General features: G+C 42.8%; 2 protein-coding genes across 2 annotated transcripts; one reads left to right on the top strand and one right to left on the bottom strand.

Moving 5' to 3' along the window:
- Positions 1 to 1,414: 1,414 nt before the first annotated feature.
- LOC136673170 (monocyte chemotactic protein 1B-like) lies at positions 1,415 to 2,510 on the bottom strand. Its single transcript, XM_066648490.1, has 3 exons — positions 2,373 to 2,510; positions 1,954 to 2,074; positions 1,415 to 1,641 (listed from the first exon to the last, which is right to left on the bottom strand). Exons 1-3 carry the CDS (start codon positions 2,431 to 2,433, stop codon positions 1,527 to 1,529), a joined length of 297 nt encoding a protein of 98 aa, XP_066504587.1. The 5' UTR covers positions 2,434 to 2,510; the 3' UTR covers positions 1,415 to 1,526.
- A 12,552-nt stretch (positions 2,511 to 15,062) lies between these two features.
- On the top strand, positions 15,063 to 17,043 carry LOC136673128 (monocyte chemotactic protein 1B-like). Its single transcript, XM_066648428.1, has 3 exons — positions 15,063 to 15,190; positions 15,922 to 16,039; positions 16,679 to 17,043. Exons 1-3 carry the CDS (start codon positions 15,130 to 15,132, stop codon positions 16,830 to 16,832), a joined length of 333 nt encoding a protein of 110 aa, XP_066504525.1. The 5' UTR covers positions 15,063 to 15,129; the 3' UTR covers positions 16,833 to 17,043.
- The last annotated feature ends 9,909 nt before the right edge of the window (positions 17,044 to 26,952 follow it).

Here is a 26,952-nt window from a genome sequence, read left to right as displayed (position 1 = left end):
CTACAAATACACACCACCTGTTGCTCTACATACTCCCCATTTCCCCCTGTTCTTCAGCGCTCAGGACCCCCACAGAGCAGGTGTGATGACATGACAGCAGCACTGCTGTGTCTGATCCAGTCGCACCAGCACAACACACACTGACACACCACCACCACATCAGTGTCACTGCAGCACTGTGGTGAATACCTGCTCTGTTGGGGTCCTAACCATTGAAGAACAGGGTGAAAGAGGACAGAATGTATGCAGAGTAACAGATGGACTGATATGTACTTGCAGAACTACAGTGCTCTTGTGTGGGGCGGCACGGTGGTGCAGCAGGTAGTGTCACAGTCACACAGCTCCAGGGTCCTCGAGGTTGTGGGTTTGAGTCCCGCTCCAGGTGACTGTCTGTGAGGAGTGTGGTGTGTTCTCTCTGTGTCTGCGTGGGTTTCCTCCGGGTGACTGTCTGTGAGGAGTGTGGTGTGTTCTCCCTGTGTCTGCGTGGGTTTCCTCTGGGTGACTGTCTGTGAGGAGTGTGGTGTGTTCTCTCTATGTCTGCGTGGGTTTCCTCCGGGTGACTGTCTGTGAGGAGTGTGGTGTGTTCTCCCTGTGTCTGCGTGGGTTTCCTCCGGGTGACTGTCTGTGAGGAGTGTGGTGTGTTCTCCCTGTGTCTGCGTGGGTTTCCTCCGGGTGACTGTCTGTGAGGAGTGTGGTGTGTTCTCTTGGTGTCTGTGTGGGTTTCCTCCAGGTGATTGTCTGTGAGGAGTGTGGTGTGTTCTCCCTGTGTCTGTGTGGGTTTCCTCCGGGTGACTGTCTGTGAGGAGTGTGGTGTGTTCTCTCTGTGTCTGCATGGGTTTCCTCCGGGTGACTGTCTGTGAGGAGTGTGGTGTGTTCTCCCTGTGTCTGCGTGGGTTTCCTCCGGGTGACTGTCTGTGAGGAGTGTGGTGTGTTCTCCCTGTGTCTGCGTGGGTTTCCTCCGGGTGACTGTCTGTGAAGAGTGTGGTGTGTTCTCCCTGTGTCTGTGTGGGTTTCCTCCGGGCGACTGTCTGTGAAGAGTGTGGTGTGTTCTCCCTGTGTCTGTGTGGGTTTCCTCCGGGTGACTGTCTGTGAGGAGTGTGGTGTGTTATCTCTGTGTCTGTGTGGGTTTCCTCCGGGCGACTGTCTGTGAGGAGTGTGGTGTGTTCTCCCTGTGTCTGTGTTGGTTGGTGGATTGGTGACTCAAAAGTGCCCATAGGTGTGAGTGTGTGAGTGAATGTGTGTTGCGCTGTGAAGGACTGGTGCCCCCTCTAAGGTGTGTTCCTGCCTTGTGCCCTGTGATTGTGGGTAGGCTCCGGACCCACCGCAACCCTGAATTCTGTTCTTCATAATGAGTAGCAGCTTAAAACACCAACCACACGTTACAACAAAGGAGTTTCTTTAAAAAATCAGACTTTATTAAAAATATAAATGATCCATTGTTGTAAATATAATAAATGTATATTTCCTGTGGTTTCACAGCAGTATTTACAGTCAACACAGCAGTGTTTCTCTTCACACGCTCAGTCTCAGTGTGTGGCTGTTGTAGTTGTTGGGTTTCGCTGATCCACTGTTTTCATGTGACTTTGGACCCAGTGATGGTCAGGGTTCACACAGAATCTCTTTCCACTCGCCATGTTTAATCTGAAATAAAATAAAGGAAATATAATAATGAGACAAGTTGAAAAACATGAATGTAGCCTGTGTGTGTGTGTATCTGTGTGTGTGTTTGTGTGTGTGTGTATCTGTGTGTGTGTGTGTGTGTATCTGTGTGTGTGTGTGTGTGTGTGTGTATCTGTGTGTGTGTGTGTGTGTATCTGTGTGTGTGTGTATCTGTGTGTGTGTGTGTGTATACATGTTGGAAAATACACAACCTTGTGTCTCAAAAATCTTAACATTAACATTGACACTAACTGCACATATTTATAATAGTTTCTTCAAACATGTGATACTCACACAACAGCTTTTAGGGGGCAGTTGCTGTGGGTCACAGTGTACGATACGATGTGCTTCACAGGAATTTTATTCAGTACGGACAGTTTAGTACAGCAGTCCTCGGCTCTCAAACCTACAGGAACTGAGAACAATTAAAGAGTTTAAACACTGCAGAACGTGATTCCAATAATTTTAATAGAAATATTATCCTACAATTTGTGTTGTTCCTGATTAAGGCAGCGGCGTCCAGAGATAAAAAAGATACTGAACCAGCTTTGACCGGTGAGATACAGTGCATGCTTTAAGGAGTTCATTTAAATTACTAGTTAAAACTATGCACACTGATCTTTAACCATGTGACTCTGCTGATGTCTAACTGTGGTTCTGTTCGTACTCTGCAGCATTTATAATCAAGATCCAGAAGAGTGATGTATACTCACTGCTAGAGACCAGCTGGAGAGAGCAGATCAGAGCCATCATCAGAACAAACAGGTTCCTCATCGCAGCAGATGAACAGAGAGAGACGGAGAAGAGCTGATGATGGAGAGAGGAGAGAAGAGTCCAGTGCTGAGCAGAGAGCAAGACCCGTCATTTATACACAGCAGAAAAAAGGAAGAAATCGCCAGCTGTCAGTATCCGCACGTTTTCTCAGTATCTTCTCCCACTGTGACATCCTTCCTCTTCACTTCTGAGTGAACAACTTCAGTTATTTTCAGAATTTGCTTAGAATCTGCCCCAAGAAACAATACTGTATTCTTACAAAGAAAATAAATATGAAGGAGTTCTTCTAAAAGATGAGAGACAGAGACAAACACACAGAGAAAAAAACATGAACGCAGCACTGTGCACTGGGGGAAAAAAAACACTAAATAAAACAAAAACCTTGCACTAATTTTAGAGAGTACAGAGACCCATGGATTAAATGGCAAAGAAGATAATGATAATAAAGATAACATACAGTGAGTGTGATATTGTGTGCGTGTGTGTGTGTGAGACACTACACCACACTCCTCACAGACAGTCACCCGGAGGAAACCCACGCAGACACAGAGAGAACACACCACACTCCTCACAGACAGTCACCCGGAGGAAACCCACGCAGACACAGAGAGAACACACCACACTCCTCACAGACAGTCACCCGGAGGAAACCCACGCAGACACAGGGAGAACACACCACACTCCTCACAGACAGTCACCCGGAGGAAACCCACGCAGACACAGGGAGAACACACCACACTCCTCACAGACAGTCACCCGGAGGAAACCCACGCAGACACAGGGAGAACACACCACACTCCTCACAGACAGTCACCCGGAGGAAACCCACGCAGACACAGGGAGAACACACCACACTCCTCACAGACAGTCACCCGGAGGAAACCCACGCAGACACAGAGAGAACACACCACACTCCTCACAGACAGTCACCCGGAGGAAACCCACGCAGACACAGGGAGAACGCACCACACTCCTCACAGACAGTCACCCGGAGGAAACCCACTCAGACATGGAGAACACACCACACTCCTCACAGACAGTCACCCGGAGGAAACCCACTCAGACACAGGGAGAACACACCACACTCCTCACAGACAGTCACCCGGAGGAAACCCACTCAGACACAGGGAGAACACACCACACTCCTCACAGACAGTCACCCGGAGGAAACCCACTCAGACACAGAGAGAACACACCACACTCCTCACAGACAGTCACCCGGAGGAAACCCACTCAGACACAGGGAGAACACACCACACTCCTCACAGACAGTCACCCGGAGGAAACCCACGCAGACACAGGGAGAACACACCACACTCCTCACAGACAGTCACCCGGAGGAAACCCACTCAGACACAGGGAGAACACACCACACTCCTCACAGACAGTCACCCGGAGGAAACCCACGCAGACACAGGGAGAACACACCACACTCCTCACAGACAGTCACCCGGAGGAAACCCACGCAGACACAGGGAGAACACACCACACTCCTCACAGACAGTCACCCGGAGCGGGACTTGAACCCACAACATCGAGGACCCTGGTGCTGTGTGATTGTGACACCTACCCGCTGCGCCACCAGGATTTACTGTATTTATGTTCTTGTATTGATTGTGATTTTTTATGACTTTTATACAAGCACCATGCTTAGTGAGATAATAATAATCTAAGGTGCCTAAGACATTTCCACACTACTCTATGTGCCATTATTATACTCCTTAGACAAATATTAACAAATGACTTTGCAGGAAAATTGATTCATTCATTCATTATCTGTAACCCTTATCCAGTTCCAGGTCGCGGTGGGTCCAGAGCCTACCTGGAATCACTGAACGCAAGTTGGGAACACACACCCACGGACACTTGAGTCTCCAATCCACCTACCACCGTGTGTTTTTGGAGCGTGGGAGGAAACTGGAGCACCCTGAGTTTGCAGGAAAATAAGTTTGTTTATGTTTTTTATTAAACAGCATTGTTTCTATCAGTCGATGTGTTGTGAAAAATTCACAGAGTGAAAAGAGCAGCTGTCGTGTCTAAACCTTCCAAAGATATAGTTATGGAAATAGATTCTCTGAACAGATGCAGCAGAGCTTTAGAAGAGAGGGGTTTCTAATAAAGTGGAAAGTTATTGTAAATGTATGAATGGCAATTAAAGTAAAACTGCAGCTGTTTCCCTCCGAACTGAAATCACGGCCGACCGACTGAGGGCACTGAATTCGTGGAGCTGATAGAGAACAAAGAAAGGGAAGTGCTGGGTTTTTTTTTTTCTAATTATAAGGAAATAACAGATGTCACTCTTTATGAAGTGTGAGAGTGGTGTGTGTGTGTTTCCTTTCCTTCCGTTACACACTAGAAATCTTTGAAAAGAAATTTTAAAAGTCTTAAGTCTGTCACTCTCTCACCTAAAGACAGTGTTGGAGATGATTTGTGGTTTTCGAGTGTCACTAACTACAAGACTGCAACTACATTCCTCAGTACAAACCGGATTCCAAAAAAGTTGGGACACTAAACAAACTGTGAATAAAAACTGATTGCAATGATGTGGAGGAGCTGCCAACATCTAATATTTTATTCAGAATAGAACACACATCACAAATCAAAAGTTTAAACTGAGAGAATGTGTCATTTTAAGGGAAAGATATGTTGTTTCAAAATTTCATGGCATCAACAAATCCCCAAAAAGTTGGGACAAGGCCATTTTTTACGACTGTGTGGCATCCCCCCTTCTTCTTACAACACTCAACAGACGTCTGGGGACAGAGGAGACCAGTTTCTCAAGTTTAGAAATAGGAATGCTCTCCCATTCATGTCTAATACAGGCCTCTAACCGTTCAATCGTCTTGAGCCTTCTTTGTCGCTCCTTCCTCTTTATGATGCGCCAAATGTTCTCTACAGGTGAAAGATCTGGACTGCAGGCTGCCATTTCAGTCCCCGGATCCTTCTCCTACGTAGCCATGATGTTGTGATTGCTGCAGAATGTGGTCTGGCATTATCTTGTTGAGAAATGCAGGGTCTTCCCTGAAAGAGATGACGTCTAGATGGGAGCATGTGTTGTTCTAGAACCTGAACATAGTTCTCTGAATTAATGGTGCCTTTCCAGACATGCAAGCTGCCCATGTCACAAGCACTCATGCAGCCCCATACCATCAGTGATGCAGGCTTCTGAACGGAGCGTCGATAACAACTTGGGTCATCCTTGTCCTCTCTGGTCCGGATGACATGGCGTCCCAGTGTTCCATAAAGAACTTCAAATAGTGACTCATCTGACCACAGAACAGTCTTCCATTTTGCCACACTCCATTTTAAAAGACCCCTGGCCCAGTGCAAACGTCTGAGCTTGTGGAGCTCGCTTAGAAATGGCTTGATAACTTAAAAGTCTTTGCTATTTTACACTGGGTAACACCATTCTGGTATCGCTGCACTATCTTTCTGCCCAACAATGGTGGAATTGGTGATCCTCTTACCATCTTGGCTTCAGAAAGACTGACACTCTGAGAAGCTCTTTTTATACCCAATCATGTTGTCAATTGACCTAATTAGTGTTAATTGGTCTTCCAGCTGTTCGTTATATGCTCAATTTCCTTTTTCCAGCCACTTATTGCTACTTGTCCCAACTTTTTTGGGATTTGTTGACACTGTGAAATTCTGAATCAAGATATTTTTCCTTTAAAATGTTACATTTACTCAGATTAAACTTTTGATCTGTCGTCTATGTTCTATTACGAATAAAATATTGACATTTGCCGTCTCCACACCATTGCATTCAGTTTTTATTCACAATTTGTTTAGTGTCCCAACTTTTTTGGAATCCAGTTTGTACACTCTCAGAAAAACTGTGGAGCTGCCCTCAAGGGAACACACTCAGTACAGTTAGGTGCAGTTGTGTCGTGTGGAACATAATTGTATAGATTACAGATACCCCTCTCTCTTCTGGAGAAAACAGTGTAATGAACCTTTAAAGAACACAACTGGACTCTAACACCACTGCTGTACCTTTAAAGACACACTACACTGCTGTACCTTTAGAGACAATAATGAACCTGTACCATACTGTACTTCACCCACCACCGCTCCACCGTCAGCTTTATGAGGTTTTACAGTTTCTCCTGTGCGTAATCACAGCTGGGATGAGTTGGAGTGGTGTTCTGATCCACAACTAACCACCCAGCACCAGCACCTGACCTCACTAAAGTTCCCGTCCCTGGCCGCATGCAGATACCAGGCCACTTCAGACAGAGCTGGACCTGGAAAACTGATGTGACCCAAACCGTGACCTCTGCTGATGTGTAGCGCTGGTTTGATGAGTGTCATTTCAGACCAGGGCCAGAATAACTTTGCGATGGGGGTGGCTGAATGCCATCAAATCCTCATAGACATGTTCCAACATCTAGTGTAAGACCTTCTCAGAAGGGTAGAAGGTATTAAAAATTATATTTTAAAAAACATATAGAAAAAATTAAGGAAAGTTTCAAAGAAAGGTTAGACTCAAGTGTGGAGTTTTCCTGCCCCTGAGGGAGGAGCACCTCTCAGCTGTTCATCAGTTCTTCGGACACTCGGCACTAGCAAATTGAAAAGCTCCAGGAGTTGATAATGGATACAACAGATTAATGAATGAATGAATGAATGGATACATATTAATTCAGTTTTGCACGACCTAGGGGTTCGCTAACGTCTGTCCGTTAAGTGCAGAGAAGAAAGCCATTAGCTGTGATTCTCTGTGTTTCTCAGAAGAGTGGGTCAGTGAAAGTGCATCAGTGGAAATACGTCTCCGCTCCCAGAGCTAAATTCTGCTGGCGCTGCAGAGGGTGACGGACTTCCTCTTCTGTGTGCAACACTGCTTCACGTTTAAACATAAACAAACCAGCCTTTCTTCTAATTCTGATTCTGCTCATGGCTCTAGGATATTTCACATTCACTTTCACTTCAGCAAACACACATTTCCCTGCAGCCGAGCAGAGGATCGTATTCCAGAGCAATTAACACCAGTGAACTGTGGAGACTTTTACACAAAGAGTTCACTCACCCTCCTCCTTCAGGGACAAAACCTGCTGTAGGTGTCCACACACTTTTGGTCATGTAATGTAGTTAGAGAACAGTTAGAGAGCAGTTTAGTAGGGTTTCAGATCTGTGTCGTTGCATAAAAACACCCAACTATTAAAGACAGCGCAGTCCCCTCAAAAAATCTTCACACACGGGTTTCAGTTTAAAAAGAGAATAGGCCTCAGCCTTTATTTAATCAGGTTAAGGTCCAGACCAATACCATACAATGTTCACAACACTCAGATTTATATACACTGCACAAAAACATACAGGGAACCCGGAGGAAACCCACGCAGACACAGGGAGAACACACCACACTCCTCACAGACAGTCACCCGGAGGAAACCCACGCAGACACAGGGAGAACACAACACACTCCTCACAGACAATCACCCGGAGGAAACCCACACAGACACAGGGAGAACACACCACACTCCTCACAGACAGTAACCCGGAGGAAACCCACGCAGACACAGGGAGAACACACCACACTCCTCACAGACAGTCACCCGGAGGAAACCCACGCAGACACAGGGAGAACACACCACACTTCTCACAGACAGTCACCCGGAGGAAACCCACACAGACACAGGGAGAACACACCACACTCCTCACAGACAGTCACCCGGAGGAAACCCACGCAGACACAGGGAGAACACACCACACTTCTCACAGACAGTCACCCGGAGGAAACCCACGCAGACACAGGGAGAACACACCACACTCCTCACAGACAGTCACCCGGAGGAAACCCACGCAGACACAGGGAGAACACACCACACTTCTCACAGACAGTCACCCGGAGGAAACCCACACAGACACAGGGAGAACACACCACACTCCTCACAGACAGTCACCCGGAGGAAACCCACGCAGACACAGGGAGAACACACCACACTCCTCACAGACAGTAACCCGGAGGAAACCCACGCAGACACAGGGAGAACACACCACACTTCTCACAGACAGTCACCCAGAGGAAACCCACGCAGACACAGGGAGAACACACCACACTTCTCACAGACAGTCACCCAGAGGAAACCCACGCAGACACAGGGAGAACACACTACACTCCTCACAGACAGTCACCCGGAGAGGGACTCGAACCCTCAACCTCCAGGACCCTGTGACAGAGACACTACCTGCTGCACCACCGTGCTACCGTTTGCTTTTCATAGTCGATGAACTACAAAATGTGACGCATTAAAGATAAGATTATTGAGAGGTAAGCATTAGTTTTAATTTCACGACTAAAACTAAAACAATGTTAGTTGTCAGTGCTACCACTAGTTGTGTTTGTGATATTAAATAAACATGTATTATCACTATATTTAATAAAAGTTATCGTGAAGAGTCTTCATTGAAGCTGAGCACTGCTTTACGCAGAACAATGATGCCCTGAGTTTATAGCAGGGGTTTCCCTGGTTAATCCCTAGAACTGAAGCAACTGTGCCTTAAAATATTACACTGAACAGGCCGATTAAAATATTATTAAATCATTCACACGGACATACACAAATATATTTCTGTTTTTGGTAAAGTCATGCACACACAGTTTGTATAACCTTCAGGAGATGTATGAGCTGAAATGAGAAGAGCTGGAGCAGCTGCACATAAGCCCAGTGTCACCAACACCAACACCAACACTAAAGGGGTAAAATTCCCCCGGCCTTAGAACAGTGGAACTGTGTTCTTCAGGGTCCTAGAGCTCTATCCAACACCTTTGGGATGAGTTGGACTGGTGTGATCAAGAACTAATCACTCAACATCACTACCTCCTGAATCCTCTGAACACCATCAGATCCTTCCAGAAATGTAAGAGCTGTTTGTACAGAAACGGTGGACGACCGACTTATTAACACCTTTCATTTCAGGAGAAGTGCCTGAGTGCACCTTTTCCTTAAAGTGGAGACAAGGCCCATCGACCGAGGGGATCGAATTCCTGGAGCTGATGGGGAAGTGCTGTTTTTATTCTAAGTGTAAAGGAAACATCAGCAGTCACACTTCATGCAGTCTGAGAACAGCGTGGGTGTGTGTGTGTGTGTGTGGGTGTGTGTGTTTTCCTAAACTCAGAACCTCTTTTTTTAAATTAAGTAGTTAATTAAGCTTCTTACATGTTCAGCCACTGTGGACAGAGAGGAGTTACACAGACACAGGCTGAATAACGTACAACACAAACAACGATAACACGTTTAAATAAACTGTAATCTTACGGTAACTGTTAAATAACAATTGTCATTTTATATTAAAACTAAATCTCATTGTGGTGCAGAGTATTAAAGGAGCAGGGGGGTCATGGGGGAGCTCCCAGCATGCTCTGCGTGTGCCCTTTTTGTTGTTGTTGTTCTGAGTGACATTTGTGTTCGTTTACGTTTGTATCCGTTTCCCCACGTCCTGTGATGTCACAGTATTAATATGCTATGTTCCTGACTTCGCAATCTCTCTCTTTAAACCATCAGAACCAAAACTCACAGCATTTTGAATGAAACATAATCCCCAGGAGCAGAACAAATCCATCACATGCTTCTGCAGCGCTCAGATGTGGTTCCCGAGCTTCCAGATGTGGGCCGCTGCTGGTAAAGATGCAGCACAGCTGGCCCTCTGTCAATGCTGGAAACCGTATGTGAAACTAGAGTAGCTCACACATTAAAAATGCTCACTTCACCCATACACCACAAACCTGACCCAGTTCTGGATTAGACTGTTCTGGGTGAGGTCAGCTGAATGTGAGCCCAAATAGTGGAACGCGTTTTATAGTTGAAACAGTGATGTTGTACCTGGAGGTTTTCCTGGTTAATCCCCAGAACTGAAGCCACCGTGAGAGGACGTGTCCAAACATATAGCACTGAACAGACCAATAGGAGTGACCCACAATGATGTGAGCAGCTGCATATGAGCTCAAGCCAGGTTTCAGCAGGAGCATTAGAGCAGTGGAGCTGAGTCTGATCACAGAACTCTTCTGCCATCTAGTGGAGAGCCTCCTCAGAGGAGCAGAAGGTTTTTCAGTGCAGTAAAGGAGCCTTCACTTTATTGAAGTGCATTAACAGACGCAGACTAAACTGTGCACCTCAGAAAATGAGATTTAAAAAAGAGGTGCAGTAAGAGTTTATCTGCTCAAATACAGTGATAAATAAATACACTTCTAACATTACTATGGAAACAAATGTTATTCCAGTGAGGGATACTGTGTGTGAATGTGTTGCTTTAACCCTTTCCATGTCTCTTCTCATAACAGTCCAAACTTTACAAACTTTCTTCTTCACTCACTCACACCCTATCTACTACTTACATTGTGTTTTTGTATTCATTATAAACCTTAAATAATAATAATCGTAGGTGTAAGACTTTACTATTTATCAGTGCTTTAATGAGCGTTGTCCAGTGCAGCAGAGGTTCCTCTGTTTGAAAAAAAAAAAAAAAAAAAAAAAAAAATAATAATAATAAAAATAAAATAAAATAATCAAAAATATTTCAGCTTGTGTCTGCTACAGTTGATGAATTATGGGTGATTCAGTCTGTCTCTCGTCTGTCTGTCTGTCTGTCGGTCTCTCGTCTGTCTGTCTGTCTGTCTGTCTGTCCCTCGTCTGTCTGTCTGTCTGTATCTCTGTCTGTCTGTCTGTCTCTCTGTCTGTCTCTCATCTGTCTGTCTGTCTGTCTCTTTGTCTGTATCTCTGTCTGTCTGTCTGTCTGTCTGTCTCTCATCTGTCTGTCTGTCTGTATCTCTGTCTGTCTCTCTGTCTTTCTGTCTGTCTCTCTGTCTGTCTCTCTGTCTGTCTCTCATCTGCCTGTCTGTCTGTCTCTTTGTCTGTCTCTCATCTGTCTGTCTGTATCTCTGTCTGTCTGTCTGTCTGTCTCTCTGTCTGTCTCTCATCTGTCTGTCTGTCTGTATCTCTGTCTGCCTGTCTGTCTCTCTGTCTGTCTCTCTGTCTGTCTCTCTGTCTGTCTCTCATCTGTCTGTCTGTCTGTCTGTCTCTTTGTCTGTCTCTCATCTGTCTGTCTCTCTCTCTGTCTCTCATCTGTCTGTCTTTCTGTCTCTCATCTGTCTGTCTTTCTGTCTGTCTGTCTCTGTCTCTCTGTCTGTCTCTCTGTCTCTCTGCCTGTCTGTCTGTCTGCCTGTCTCTCTGTCTGTCTGTCTGTCTCTCTGTCTCTCTTTCTGTTTCTCAGTCTGTCTGTCTTTCTGTCTGTCTGTCTCTCATCTGTCTGTCTGTCTGTATCTCTGTCTGTCTGTCTGTCTCTCTGTCTGTCTCTCATCTGTCTGTCTGTCTGTATCTCTGTCTGTCTGTCTGTCTGTCTTTCTGTCTGTCTCTCATCTGTCTGTCTCTCTGTCTGTCTCTCATCTGTCTGTCTGTCTGTCTCTTTGTCTGTCTCTCATCTGTCTGTCTCTCTCTCTGTCTCTCATCTGTCTGTCTTTCTGTCTCTCATCTGTCTGTCTTTCTGTCTGTCTGTCTCTGTCTCTCTGTCTCTCTTTCTGTTTCTCAGTCTGTCTGTCTCTCTGTCTGTCTGCCTGTCTCTCTGTCGGTCTGTCTGTCTCTCTGCCTCTCTGTCTCTTGTCTGTCTGTCTCTCAGTCTATCTGTCTCTCGTCTGTCTGTCTCTGCCTGGCTCTCTGTCTGTTTGTCTCTGTCATTCTGTCTCTCTGCCTGTCTGTCTGTCTTTCAGTCTTTCTGTCTCTCTCTCAGAATATCAGACGAGTGATTAGTACATCTATATCCAACAATGAGTCTGTACCCTCTCCATCACCTCATAAACACTCTTTAGTTAAAATGAGTTCAGTTCTGTTTATAATTACATTTTAATCGACACAGTTAATCATCTCAAATCATCCACTTGCAGCCTCCACACACTACCAAGCACATTTTTAAAGAGTGTGTTTCACAATATAGCACCAGACATACTCCACATAGTAAACACCTCACTCAGGTCGGGGGTGTTTCCGAGCTCCTCACTAAAACCTGCAGTCGTAAATCCTCTTCTAAAAAAGAACAATTTAGAATCATCTCTGATAAGAAACTACAGGCCAGTGTCTAATTTACAGTTCAGTGGCAAAATCATTGAGAAAATAGTTTTCAGGCAAATCACTAGTTTCTGGTCCATTAATCACAGCACGGAGACTGATCTAATCAAGGTAATTAATGACATTCGCTTAAATACAGAGGATGGAATTGTATCTCTTCTATCACTTCTTGATATACTTCTTAGTGCTGCCTTTGATACCATTGACCATAAGATTCTTATAGATAGACTCGTAAACTGGGTCGGACTCTCAGGAACAGCCCTGAAGTGGTTCGTTTCTTACCTGGAAGTCAGGAACTACTTTGTAGAAATAGAAAATAATATTTCAGAGAACATGCCAGTAACCTGTGGTGTTCCCCAGGGCTCTATTCTTGGTCCACTTTTATTTAATTTATATATGCTTCCTCTTGGCCAGATTCTACAGAACTATGGGCTGTTCCTATCACAGCTGTGCAGATGATACTCAGATTTACATGGCACTGTCCCCGAACGATTCTGGCCCAGTTGACTCATTAAGCAAGTGCCTTGAACACATCACAAACTGGATGGGACACAACTTTCTGCAGCTGAATAAAGATAAAACTGAGATTATTCTCTTTGGGAACAGCACTGAGAGACAAAGATAGGCTAAGTATCTGGACTCGAGAGCCCTCAAATCTAAAGAACTGGCTCGCAACCTTGGTGTATTAATGGACTCAGGTCTCAGTTTTAGTCTCATATTAAAGCAGTTACTAGATCAGTATTTTACCATCTTAAGAACATCAGTAAGAATAGAAACTTTCAGACTGAACCAGACCTGGAGAAACTGATCCATGCCTTTATTTCTAGCATTGATTACTGTAATGGTCTCTTTGCTGAACTTCCACAAAAGACCATTAAACAACTTCAGCTGATTCAGAACACAGCCCCAGAGTCTCCCTCGGAGCAAAAGAAGAGACCACATCACCCCCCCACCCCCTTCATCCTCAAATCCTTCCACTGGAGACCAGTCTGTTACAGAATAGATTTTAAGGTGTTATTACTGGTTTATAAATGTCTAAATGGGGTAGGACCAGTGTATTTATCAGATCTGCTACAGAGATATGAGCCGAGCAGAGCTCTCAGATCTTTAGGAACTAGACTTAGTCCTGCCTCAGGTCAAAACTAAACATGGAGAGGCAGCGTTTAGCTCCGGTGCCGCTTTTAAATGGAAGCAGCCGAATGAGAATATTAGAAGAGCCCCAGCGTTAGACACTTTTAAATCAAGACTGAAACACTCTGTTTGAGCTACAGCTCAGTTTAAAGCACTCCGCACGTTTCTGTAACAGCATTTTATTTCTTTTATTCTTTTCTTTTATTGTCATTTTAAATTGTTTTAATCATTTTACTCTTTTTATGTAATTGTCTTATTGAACATTTATGATTTTATTCTGGCTTTTAATTTAATTGTTTCTTTTTGTGTAAAGCACTTTGAATTGCTTCTGTATGAAAGGTGCTCTATAAATAAACTTGCCTTTCCTCTGTCTGTCTCTCTGTCTGTCGGTCTCTCTGTCTGTCTGTCTCTCAGTCTGTCTGTCTGTCTGTCTGTCTGTCTGTCTGTCTCTCAGTCTGTCTCTCTGTCTGTCTGTCTCTCAGTCTGTCTGTCTCTCTGTCTGTCTCTCAGTCTGTCTCTCTCTCTGTCTGTCTGTCTCTCTGTCTGTCTGTCTCTCAGTCTGTCTGTCTGTCTCTCTGTCTGTCTCTCAGTCTGTCTTTCTGTCTGTCTCTCTGTCTGTCTCTCATCTGTCTGTCTGTCTGTCTGTCTGTCTCTTTGTCTGTCTCTCATCTGTCTGTCTCTCTCTCTGTCTCTCATCTGTCTGTCTTTCTGTCTCTCATCTGTCTGTCTTTCTGTCTCTGTCTCTCTGTCTGTCTGTCTGTCTCTCTGTCTCTCTGCCTGTCTGTCTGTCTGCCTGTCTCTCTGTCTCTCTTTCTGTTTCTCAGTCTGTCTGTCTTTCTGTCTGTCTGTCTCTCATCTGTCTGTCTGTCTGTCTCTCTGTCTGTCTCTCAGTCTGTCTCTCTGTCTGTCTCTCAGTCTGTCTCTCAGTCTGTCTCTCTGTCTGTCTGTCTGTCTGTCTGACTCTCTCTCTGTCTGTCTGTCTCTCTGTTTGTCTATCTGTATCTCTGTCTGTCTCTCCGTCAGTCTATCTGTCTCTCTGTCTGTCTCTCAGTCTATCTGTCTCTCTGTCTGTCTGTCTCTCTGTCTGTCTCTCAGTCTGTCTGTCTCTCTCTCTGTCTATCTGTATTTCGGTCTGTCTTTCTGTCAGTCTCTCTGTCTCTCTGTCTGTCTCTCTGCCTGTCTGTCTCTTTCTGTCTCTCAGTCTGTCTGTCTCTCTGTCTGTCTCTTTGTCTTTGTGTTTCACTTTTGAGAAACCATTTACATTTCTTTCTTTGTAGCTGTAGAACATTATTTCTGAAGCAGGTTCTCAGCAGCATGTGAAAGAGGAAGGATGTCAGCTGTAAACCTACTGAGAAACTACAATACTCAGAGGAGTCGGGGATTTCACCCTCTCCTCTGCTGGGTATAAATGTTTGGTCCAAGTCACTCGTTCATCACTGGAGTCTACTGTCCTCTGAACATCAGCTGAAGTCCTTCATCCCTCTTTGCGTTACACAGAGTTTCTGCTGCAATGAGGAGGCTGTTTGTTCTGCTGATGGTTCTGCTCTGCTCTCTCCAGCTCGTCTCTAGTGGTGAGAACCCATCGCTCTTTAATCCTCTCCAATGTCAACTGAACAGATTTGAACAGACTGTATATCGCCACTTTCTGCATCAAACCTCAGGACTCTGATTGTTGTTGGCTATTTTTATCATAATCTGAAAACACACTAGATGCCCTTCACATCGTGATAATCTCATTAGGAAAGGGCCAATAAAAAATGCCAGTGTCTGTCTATCTGTCTGTATCTCTGTATCTCTGTCTGTCTGTCTCTCAGTCTGTATCTCTGTCTGTCTGTCTCTCTGTCTGTATCTCTGTCTGTCTGTCTATCTGTCTGTATCTCTGTCTGTCTGTCTATCTGTCTGTATCTCTGTCTGTCTGTCTGTCTGTCTGTATCTCTGTCTGTATCTCTGTCTGTCTGTCTATCTGTCTGTATCTCTGTCTGTCTATCTGTCTGTATCTCTGTCTGTCTGTCTATCTGTCTGTATCTCTGTCTGTCTGTCTCTCTGTCTGTATCTCTGTCTGTCTCTCTGCCTGTATCTCTGTCTGTCTGTCTATCTATCTGTCTGTCTCTCTCTCTGTCTGTTTGTCTGTCTGTCTGTCTGTCTATCTATATGTCTGTCTCTCTCTCTCTGTCTGTCTGTTTGTCTGTCTTTCTGTCTGTCTGTCTTAAAGTAACGGCAGAAATGTATTGCTCACTCTGTTTAATGTTTTTTTTATTTATTTCTGCTCTGAGACTAAAACTCTCTTGTTGACTCCCCTCAGACCTCAGCTTTCAGCTGAGCCAGGACTGTTGTGATAAACTGACTACGGTAAAGATCCCTTTAAGACGCATTACATCCTACTGGTGGACGAGCAGCAGCTGTGCAAAGAGAGCCGTTGTGTGAGTATCAACTTTACCTGAGTCTCCTGAGCCACTCCAGTCATTCAGAGCTCTCAGATCAGTCAAATTTATTGAATTATAATCAGAACCATAAATAAATATTACCAGCATTGTTTTATCTGACCATGGAGTAAATATTACACCCAAGGATTATTCCTACAGTTTACTTTACAAACCAAGATTAATACAAATATAGCACTGGATTAATTTAGAATCTCTGAATGTAGTGAGAGGAAACTCCAACCATCCACTCACCAGAACTGGGCTACAGTTCGACTTGGTCCAGTTCGTAGAGCCTTGGTTTCCAATGTTGACCTTTCAGTGGGTGTGTCCCCGAGGTTGAGCTCATGGTTGTCCTTTGACACTGTGCTTTTGGGTTCCTCAGGGAGCAAGACGTTCACTCACTTAAGGGTCTCTTTTGGAGTTTCAGGAGTCCCTCTGAGTCCAGTGACATATACCAGTGTATAGCAGGTTAAACATCTGTGCTCACTGAGAAACACTGGCTATAATTACATTATCCCAGCTCCCCATGATAAACAACATGTTCCGTCAGGCCCTGCCCTGCACTGACTCTGGACCTGTTCATTTATTCCTCGTGTCCTGAATTAACAAATATTTATTTTTTTTATTTTTTAACAGGTTTAAAACCTCTAAAGGGCAGAGATGTGTGGATGCTTCAGCCTCATGGGTTAATGGTCACATAGCAGCACTGGACAAGCGGCAAGCTTCAGCTGCAACAGTGAGAACCAACACCGCAAACCCGATGATGACCGTGGGAAGACACCGCTCTTGAAATGTTCTTTGTTAAAAGCAGTTGTTAGAAACATGACTCTCAGAGAACCATTAAGATGCTGAAATGCTTCTTTGTCTGCCGTTATGTGTCAGGGCCCTTTCTCAGTGCTCTGCAGCAGCTGTTTGGGTTTAGATTACACGGTGTGTAGCAGAATATTTATAGCTCTCTGTACATTTGCACATATCACTACAAACAAAGCTCAACTATTTAATGTCTTAACTAAACTGTATTATTGTAGTCTGTTAATAAAAGGTTAAGCCCATGTTCTGCTTGTTTTACTTGATGCTGAAGTAAGTGCTTAAAGGAAAGCAAAAATAAGTATGAAATATAAAATGAATCCATAGGGATCCATAGGGTCCACATTTATAAAGCAGCACAAATGGAAACCGCATGCTCTTTAAAAAAAAGCGAGTGTTTAATTTCACGGAGAAATGTGGCGGAGTTGGTGCTCAACATTCTGACAGGTGTCGCTCACTCAGACCCCACCACATCCTCAGTGATAGTCTACAAACGGTTGTAGTGCAGTAATAAAAAAAAAAAAAAAATTATTTAAAGGCACAGTGTTGTTTTTTAAGTTTAAAGAGAGGTTGAAAAATGATCATTAATTTATATAAGTTTGTTTTCCATTATAAATAAAGTGTATTTAAATTGTGCTGAAATAGTCATGGCCCTGTGAAGGACTGGCTCCCCCTCCAGGGTGTGTTCCCTCCTTGCGCCCAATGATTCCAGGTAGACTCTGGACCCACCGCGACCCTGAACTGGATAAGGGTTACAGACAATGAATGAATGAATGAAATAGTTATGTGCTTGTTATTGAAATGTGTGAGTCTGTGAAAGACTGGCGCCCCCTCCAGGGTGTGTTCCTGCCTTGCAGCCCAATACAGCCAATGCGACCCTAAACGTGGTTACAGCAAATGAATGAATGAATGAATGAATGAATGAATACTAATATGTAATTTGCATTATATTACAGCTTTTCTCAGTCGATTTGGTTCATTTCTCAGATCAGAATTGAAATTCTCAAAACTGTTCATTCAATCTCCACATCTCCTTGTCACTTGTGCACCTCATAATAGCGTTCCTCATTGTGTTTCACATTTTGTAAATGCTTTAGTACATTCATGCAGATGGTTCATGTTCAATTGTCAGCTGGTTTTTCATTTCACTTGCTTATGTCACGTTCATCAAAATGTTTTCTACTGATTGTCTGATGAATTGTCTTTCCCTCCAAAACATTTAGTCTTTAGGTCATTGTCTAGGTTCTTAAATGCAAAAGTGCTGAACATGTCCTAATCTCTCAAGCATCATTTGTACATTTCTATGAGACCTTTTTGGTATATTTTTTGGCAATTTTTCCTAAATTGATGAAATTGTTTGGGCGGCATGGTGGGGCAGCTGGTAGTGTCACAGTCACACAGCTCCAGGGGCCTGGAGGTTGTGGGTTCGATTCCCGCTCCGGGTGACTGTCTGTGAGGAGTGTGGTGTGTTCTCCCTGTGTCTGTGTGGGTTTCCTCCGGGTGACTGTCTGTGAGGAGTGTGGCGTGTTCTCTCTGTGTCTGTGTGGGTTTCCTCCGGGTGACTGTCTGTGAGGAGTGTGGTGTGTTCTCCCTGTGTCTGCATGGGTTTCCTCCAGGTGACTGTCTGTGAGGAGTGTGGTGTGTTCTCCCTGTGTCTGTGTGGGTTTCCTCCGGGTGACTGTCTGTGAGGAGTGTGGTGTGTTCTTTCTGTGTCTGTGTGGGTTTCCTCCGGGTGACGGTTTCCTCCCACAGTCCAAAAACACACGTTGGTAGGTGGATTGGCGACTCAAAAGTGTCCGTAGGTGTGAGTGAGTGAGCAAATGTGTGTTAGTGTTGCCCTGTATATTTACATTACAGTCATGAAGTCTCACACACAAACATCTCTCTCTCTCTCTCTCTCTCTGCTAACCCACGACAGCTCTCCATCACACACCTCCAACCTCCAACAAGTTTGCGGATGACACGACTGTGGTAGGCCCCATCAGCAACAACGATGAGTCACACTACAGGAGCGAGGTGAGCCGGCTGGCCTCTCGGCTATCTATCTATCTATCTATCTATCTATCTATCTATCTATCTATCTATCTATCTATCAACGGCTCTACTTTCTCCGCAAGCTAAGAAGAGCAAGAGCTCCCACCCCCATCATGATCACTTTCTACAGCGGGGCCATCGAGAGTATCCTGACGAGCTGTTTCACTGCGTGGTACGGGGCCTGCACAGCACCCTGCCGTAGAACCCTCCAGCGTATTGTGAGAACTGCTGAGAAGATCATTGGTACCTCTCTCCCCTGCCTTCAGGACTTATACAGCTCCCGTCTCCTATGAAAAGCCCTCTGCTTGGCAGGTGATCCCACTCACCCGCTACACAGCTTCTTCAGTCTGCTGCCATCAGGGCAGAGACTGCGTAGTCTCAGGGCTACAACCAGCAGACTGAGGGATAGCTCCATCCATCAGGCTGTGAGAATGCTGGACTCTCTCCCTGCTCTGCCCCCCACACACACTACTCAGCAACCTCATCAAATACCACCAATAACCAACTGTGACTTTGAAAATCAGGCAGGCACTCAACCACTTTAACCAGCCTCCAGGCTTCATATCCCTGTATTTGCACTACTGTTTACACCGGGTCTGTTTATATTGGTACTGTCACTTAAGCTCCTGATCAGATCTAACTGTGCCTTTTTCAATAGGTATGCACTTGTTCACTTTACTTAGTTGTTATACGATTATTTTGCACTACTGTCTACTCTGCCTTGTACATCCAGTATCCTACCTCCAAATCAGGTTATTGTCTTCAGTCAGTGTCCCACTGTCTCGTGTATGTCTATCAGTGAGCTGCTGGTATCATATGTCCTGCACTTGTCTTCTGTTTGTTAACTTTCATATATTTATATACTGAGTTGAATTTAGTCTATTTTTGTTGAATGTTACTGCATCTTGGAGAGGAGAGTAACGTAATTTCAATCCTTTGTATGTCCTGTACATATGCAGAATTGACAATAAAACTCTCTTGACTTGACTTGACTTGAATGTGTGTTATCAAATACATTATGTTGGATACTTGATAAAACCCATATATCTGCTCCCAGTTGTGTCCTCAGGTCTGTTTCAGCTCACTCTATTGTGTAAATCCAGTTCAAATCTTGTATGGCCTCTCTCTCCCTCTCTCTCTCTCTCTCTCTCTCTCTCTCTCTCTCTCTCTCTCTCTCTCTATCTATCATCCTTACAAGGAATATGATGCTAGATTGTTCTTGTAGCTTAATAACCACTGGTGGGATTTGTGCTGTAAAGCGTTACGCATTTACAGCTCTGTGTAACATCACAGTCATTTAGAAGATGTAATTTTAAAGTAGAAATACAACATTGTGTTCCTTTAAAGAATATTTTATCATATATATTGAGTAGTCATGTATGGTTTTGGGACCTCGTTTCTTCATTTCATAACCGTTCCGTGAAATTGGGTCATCCGGCCACTCTAGAGTTAACCTGCTAGTGACTAAACACTGAGCACATGTCTCTAAAGAAGAACAGAGACTGCGTTGTGCTTTGACATTTTTGAAAAATGAGTCCAAACTCCTGTTTTCTTTAGGAATATTTATCAGGGAAGTGATTCAAAAATGACTCAGAAACGTTAACCGAGAGATGTGTTGGTGGGTGGATGCTGTTGCCAGACCAATGAAAAAGACTTTACTCTCCTTCTAAACCGCAGGCTTTTTGGCCGCTATTTAATGAAGCTACTTACTACGTTTTCCTTCTAGAGTTGGAATTTTGTTTGCACCTTGCACTTTAATCCAAGATGTGTCCATTTATACATAAAGGCCCTCACTGTGGGTCGATGGATTCTGGTGTCATATTCACGTGTAATATATTTCAGTAAATCACTTTGGTATTGAATAATCTTATTTTTTATTAATATTTATATTTATTTATGTATATTTTATAATGATTTACTTAATTATTTCTCATAAATAAAAGGTACGGTAGAGTACAGCAGTGGTGGTAAAGTCCAGTTGTGGACACTGGAATGTACATTCCATTCTCTTCTCCAGAAGGAGAGGTGAATATCTTTAATCTTTCATTATAGAACTGTGTAAAATTAAAGTCCTGGAGGTATAATTTTGCATATGATATGAAAACCATTTTAAAATGTACAATTATAATTATATAAGGTACATACAGGTGCTGGTCATAAAGTTAGAATGTCATGAAAAAGTTGATTTATTTCAGTAATTCCATTCAAAAAGTGAAACTTGTATATTATACTCATTCATTACACACAGACTGATATATTCCAAGTGTTTATTTCTTTTAATTTGATGATTATAACTGATAACTAATGAAAACCCCAAATTCAGTATCTCAGAAAAGTAGAATATTACTTAAGACCAACACAAAAAAAGGATTTTTAGAAACGCTGGCTGACTGAAAAGTATGAACATGAAAAGTATGAGCATGTACAACACTCAATACTTAGTTGGGTATTTCTATGGGGTTAAGGTCAGGGGAGTTTGCTGGCCAATTAAGAACAGGGAGACCATGGTCCTTCAACCAGGCACTGGTAGCTTTGGCACTGTGTGCAGGTGCCAAGACCTGTTGTAAAATGAAATCTACATCTCCATAAAGCTGGTCAGCAGCAGGAAGCATGAAGTGCTCCAAAAATTCCTGGTAGACGGCTGCCTTGACCTTGGACCTCAGAAAACACAGTGGACCAACACCAGCAGATGACATGGCACCCCAAACTATCACTGACTGTGGAAACTTTACACTGGACCTCAAGCAACGTGGATTCTGTCCCTCTCCTCTCTTCCTCCAGACTCTGGGACCTTGATTTCTAAAGGAAATGCAAAATTTACTTTCATCAGAGAAAATAACTGTGGACCACTCAGCAGCAGTCCAGTGCTTTTTGTCTTTAGCCCAGGGGTGAGATACTTCTGTTCAAGAGTGGCTCCACACAAGGAATGCGACGCTGAAACCCATGTCTTACATACGTCTGTGTGTTGGTGGTTCTTGAAGCACTGACTCCAGCTGCAGTCCAGTCTTTGTGAATATCCCCCACATTTTTGAATGGGCTTTGTTTCACAGTCCTCTCCAGGGTGCTATCCCTATTGCTTGTGCACTCTCTATTAATGAGCTTGGACACAGAGCTCTGTGAACAGCCTCTTTACAATGTCCTTTTGTGTCTTGCTCTGCTTGTGTAAGGTGTCAGTGGTCGTCTTTTGGACAACTGTCAGTCAGCAGTCTTCCCCATGAGTGTGGAGCCTACAGAACTAGACTGAGAGACCATTTAAAGGTCTTTCCAGGTGTTGAGAGTTAATTCACTGATTAGAGTGTGGAAGCAGGTGTCTTCAATATTGAACCTTTTCACAATATTCTAATTTTCTGAGACACTGAATTTGGGGTTTTCATTAGTTATCAGTTATAATCATCAAATTAAAAGAAATAAACACTTGGAATATATCAGTCTGTGTGTAATGAATGGGTATAATACACAAGTTTCACTTTTTGAATGGAATTACTGAAATAAATCAACTTTTTCATGATATTCTAATTTTATGACCAGCACCTGTATATGTTCCCTACCTAAAGGTATGGATATTTACCATTGAGGCACCACAGTGACAGTGTCTCTGATAGTGTACCTACTGTATAAATATTTTAGGCCCCTAAGATTACTATTTCATATTAAACTTATATATTTATTTATATAATTCCAAAAAATACAAAACACAAATACTGTAAGAGTAAAGTGATTTTTCTGTCTATCTATCTATCTATCTATCTATCTATCTATCTATCTATCTATCTATACATCTTATGTATAGTATAACTGCTATTTTTGGTACCCTCTCTGAAGTGAAGATGACGGTGCAGAAAGAAGAGGAGGTGACCTTACAGTGGTCGAGAGTTTTTGTTGATGTAGGCGAAGGAAACTTATGTTATTAATAATGCTATGTACTGAAAAGGTAATTCTCCGCTGTCCTTTACAAGACTAAAAATATCTCCTTTTTACACTTTACCCACACGCAGTCTCAAAGGTGGTGGAGAGAAAGGGTAGCGCTACACCGCTGCACGAAGCTGCACTGATAGTGTGAGATAAGGACCGTCTCAGTTAAAGGTGCTATGTGTCTTTTATTTAGCACAAACAATGCGGTAAACTAAAAAAAGAAAGCGACTGCCTAATGCTTTCTTTTTTCCCATAGATTGCAGCTCACACTACATGCTTCATAGAGTGGTCTCTACACAGAGGCAACCAAAATAGTTTTGGGGCTGAAGCAATGTCACTGTTGACTCCCCTGGAGAATTTATGTAAAAAATACAGCTGAGTTTGTGGTTCTAGCATTTTTAAACCCTTTGTTGTGTTGAACAACCTTCATGACTCCTCCAGTGTGTTTAATCACATGGCTATAAAGAGGAACTGATAAAAAGCTGCTGGATATATTAATCAGGAGAAGTTTTCTAAATCGGGAGCTTGTGTCTGATTGGCTGGAGATACGATGATTATTTTATAAACATAGCAGAAAAAGTAAGAACATTTGTGTTTGTAGATTTTTTCTTTGTTGTAACAATGCTTCTTGGCAATAAATCTTACACCATTGGAGCCTGTTAATTTCTCTTGTATATGGTGCTACATTTGTAAATAACATGGGTTGCACCCATGAAAAATTTGCCAAATCCTCTCTGCCGAAGCCAAGCTTCTTCTGCCATTGACTCGTTTGGTGTGTGATGACTAGATGAATGAAGTTTGAACAAACTACATATTGGCAATTTAATAAGTTATTATTTAACAAACAGGGGCCTCAGTAGCGTGTGGAAGAACCACACACAGCCACAACAGCCTCCACCTCCTCCTCTCACGTTGGTCACCAGCCTGGTCACACATTGCTGTGGGATGGCATCCCATTCTTCAACCAGCATTTGTTACAAGTCAACCACCGTGGTTGTGTTGGTCACTCTACCGCGAACAGCACGCCCAAGCTGATCCCACAAGTGTTCAGTGGGGTTGAGGTCAGGAGCTGGCAGGCCGTTCCATCCTCTCCACTCCCACTTTCTGGAGGTAGTCTCTGATAAACCCCGCTCCGTGGGGCAAGCTGTGGAGATATGGGATTACCACTGTTTGCAGAACTGGTTGCACACACTCAGCTCTACTGCTCCTCCCACAAATGTATGTTCCTTACAAACGTAACACCATATACAAGAGAAATTAACAGGCTCCAATGGTGTACGATTTATTGTCAAGAAGCATTGTTACAACAAAGAAATATTCTTTGAAGCATTGTTACAACAAAGAAATAATCTACAAACACAAATGTCCTTACTTTTTCTGCTATGTTTATAAAATAATCATCGTATCTGCAGCCAATCAGACACAAGCTCCCGATTTAGAAAACGTCTCCTGATTAATATATACAGCAGCTTTTTAAAGGAGTACAGAGCATGTGCAGCAGTGTGAACCAGTACAGTTCAGTTTCTCTGTGAGTTCTGTCTCAGACATGTCTTAGACATGGGTGGAGGTACTGGGTTTACCGTGGGAAGATGATTAGTTGGTGGGTTTCTACAGGAGATCAGTCACGCAGATTGTGGCTTCAAACAACCATCCACCACTGCTACATTTTTAAAGAAATATTCTCAGGAGGACGTCTGGCACCAAGAAGAGATCTCCAAAGGAGAGGTGACCCCTGGTTAAGAACTCCTGTAATAGATTACAAGTAATTCTACAGAATTGTAAAAACGTTAATAACATATTTGAGCTAAATTATAATGGACAGATTACAGAGTAAGTGTAAATGATAACATGGTAATGACTGAGTTAAAATAAACTTTCTGTGACACTGTGAACTAAACGTGACAGATATATATATATTATTCTTAAGGAAATGTTTGTCAAGACTCTTATTAATTGCAAACTTCACACAGATGGAATTACAGATTGTGTTCCTGTGTAATGCAAGTTGAAGTAGATAAGCACATGTGTCTACATGTTCTCAGTATGTTCCACCGCTGTGATATCACTTCCTCTCATCTCACCATCACTTCAGAGTGGGTTCCAGTACCACACAGTCTAATTTCAGACACTGGCCGCAGAGACACATGGCACTTTCTTTATTTAGACAGGTCAAAGTATTTTAACATGGTGATAAAAGCCTACTCGTGATTGGTAAATATGCTGTAAATACTTATATATATTTAGCACGTACATGTTCATTTATATAAAAAGTACCAGGGAGAGCAGAAGTATTCATTCTTACTCAGAATGAATGTTTAATTTGTGATATTTATTAATGATTTTATAAATACACCTGCCAGATACATAGTAACCTATTTAAAACGTAACAGTCATACACAGCATTACTTATTTGTGTAGTACAATAAATATTGTACTGAAAGTAATGCGTGGTCTTTAGAGGTGACTCTTTCATCATCTAATGAAGTGGAAGCTTTTACATTCATTTACCAAACCATTACAAACTTGTTGCTATCATCAAAAAAACACAGGAGAAAATCTCGAGGCTAATTTTTTGTAAAACTGAAGCAACTCCAGGTGTGATCTGAGGGATGTTATTGGAGTAAAACTAAGCATTTTTGTTCCATTTCATAGCTGTAGTGTATGGTACCTGTCAAAGGCTCATTCATTCATTCATTCATTATCTGTAACCCTTATCCAGTTCAGGGTCGCGGTGGGTCCAGAGCCTACCCGGAATCATTGGGCGCAAGGCGGGAATACACCCTGGAGGGGGCGCCAGTCCTTCACAGGGCTCAAAGGCTCATTAATTATAATAAATATCCAGAAAACTCACTCTGTTCTTTACAGCAGCAAAACACATTTAGACAAAGTCTTTTAATGAAACAAAAATGTATTTGTAGTTTTCCAAAAGCCTTTGTGTGTAAATGTGTTGCTCAGTTGTCGACATAGATGTTGTGAGATAGATTCAGAGGAAGTTGATGATGATAAAATTGACTGTGAGAGGTCTGAATGACCTCAGACCTCAGACCAAGGTTCAGATAGCAACAAAAACAACCATAGTTTCTCTAAATGTGGCAAGGAGGCTGTGAAGATCAACACTAAAGAGCCTTTGAGGTTTTGATGTTTTATTACCACCAGTATATGAAATGTAAACAGGTCAGAATGAAGAACAGAATGTACTCATAGGTCAAGGACCTTTGCAGCAGTGTTTTTTCATTGGCTCAATGTTACGATTTGTTAAAGGCCCACCATAATTTATGATTTTCCAAAAAATCAGTTTTACGGTATTAGGGTATTATTATTTCATGTGTCAGGCTTTAAAGAGTGACTGACAGTCTGTAGATAGTGTGTAGCACATCTACAGAAACAACACTGATAGTGTGATGAGTCTAGTGATGATAATTAGATGACTGTGATGAGTCTAGTGATGATAATTAGATGACTAAACTTTGTATTTTACATTTTATTGAGTGTCAAAAGAATTCCTACAAATATGTCTCTCTAGTCTATAATACAGCGACAAAATGAGTGCTTAAATAAATTAAACTGACAGTCTGTTGATGTATTTCTTAATGATAAGTGAAATCTGTACAGATACTGTACAGAAAAGTAAGTACTTTGTCATTATAATATGCCCAGTACATATTGACATAGCACATAGTGTAGTAATCAATTAAGGACCAAAGATCAGTAAATATCTCTATTCTTAATAGCATGTAATCAAACGCCTTCGATACAATAAAACTACAATGTGCTACTAAGTAATCTACTCTGTACATCTATCCCAGTAAACATTTAGCCGTTGATTCAACGTTGAAATAACGTAATGACTGCCATCTAATCAACGTTCTCTTAAGGTTGAAAATGAAAGTTGAAAAGACGTCCTCTTATAAAACACATTTTGGACGTCCACTGACGTTATCGATTGGTCACCACTTAACTAACTTATTAAGATGGATTTTGGACGTCCATTGATTTTTAAAATATGTCCTTGACGGACAGATTACTTTTAGACCTATTTTGAACGTCCAGGGACGTTCCTTGTTTACTGGGATGGTAATAGGACCTTAAATGATAGAGGGATGCATATTTTACATCTATATGCAGTACATATAAAAATAACTTAAAATTTATTGTAA

Source organism: Hoplias malabaricus, chromosome 17 (assembly GCF_029633855.1).
Source record: "Hoplias malabaricus isolate fHopMal1 chromosome 17, fHopMal1.hap1, whole genome shotgun sequence".
Taxonomy (NCBI): domain Eukaryota; kingdom Metazoa; phylum Chordata; class Actinopteri; order Characiformes; family Erythrinidae; genus Hoplias; species Hoplias malabaricus.
This window is presented reverse-complemented; position numbering and strand designations above follow the sequence as displayed.

Coding starts and splice junctions, on each gene's coding strand:
- LOC136673128 (XM_066648428.1), top strand. CDS start 15,130: ATGAGGAGGCTGTTTGTTCTGCTGATGGTTCTGCTCTGCTCTCTCCAG. Junction 15,191..15,921: donor TCTCCAGCTCGTCTCTAGTG/GTGAGAACCCAT, acceptor GACTCCCCTCAG/ACCTCAGCTTTCAGCTGAGC. Junction 16,040..16,678: donor TGTGCAAAGAGAGCCGTTGT/GTGAGTATCAAC, acceptor ATTTTTTAACAG/GTTTAAAACCTCTAAAGGGC.
- LOC136673170 (XM_066648490.1), bottom strand. CDS start 2,433: ATGAGGAACCTGTTTGTTCTGATGATGGCTCTGATCTGCTCTCTCCAG. Junction 2,075..2,372: donor TCTCCAGCTGGTCTCTAGCA/GTGAGTATACAT, acceptor AATTGTTCTCAG/TTCCTGTAGGTTTGAGAGCC. Junction 1,642..1,953: donor TGCCCCCTAAAAGCTGTTGT/GTGAGTATCACA, acceptor ATTTTATTTCAG/ATTAAACATGGCGAGTGGAA.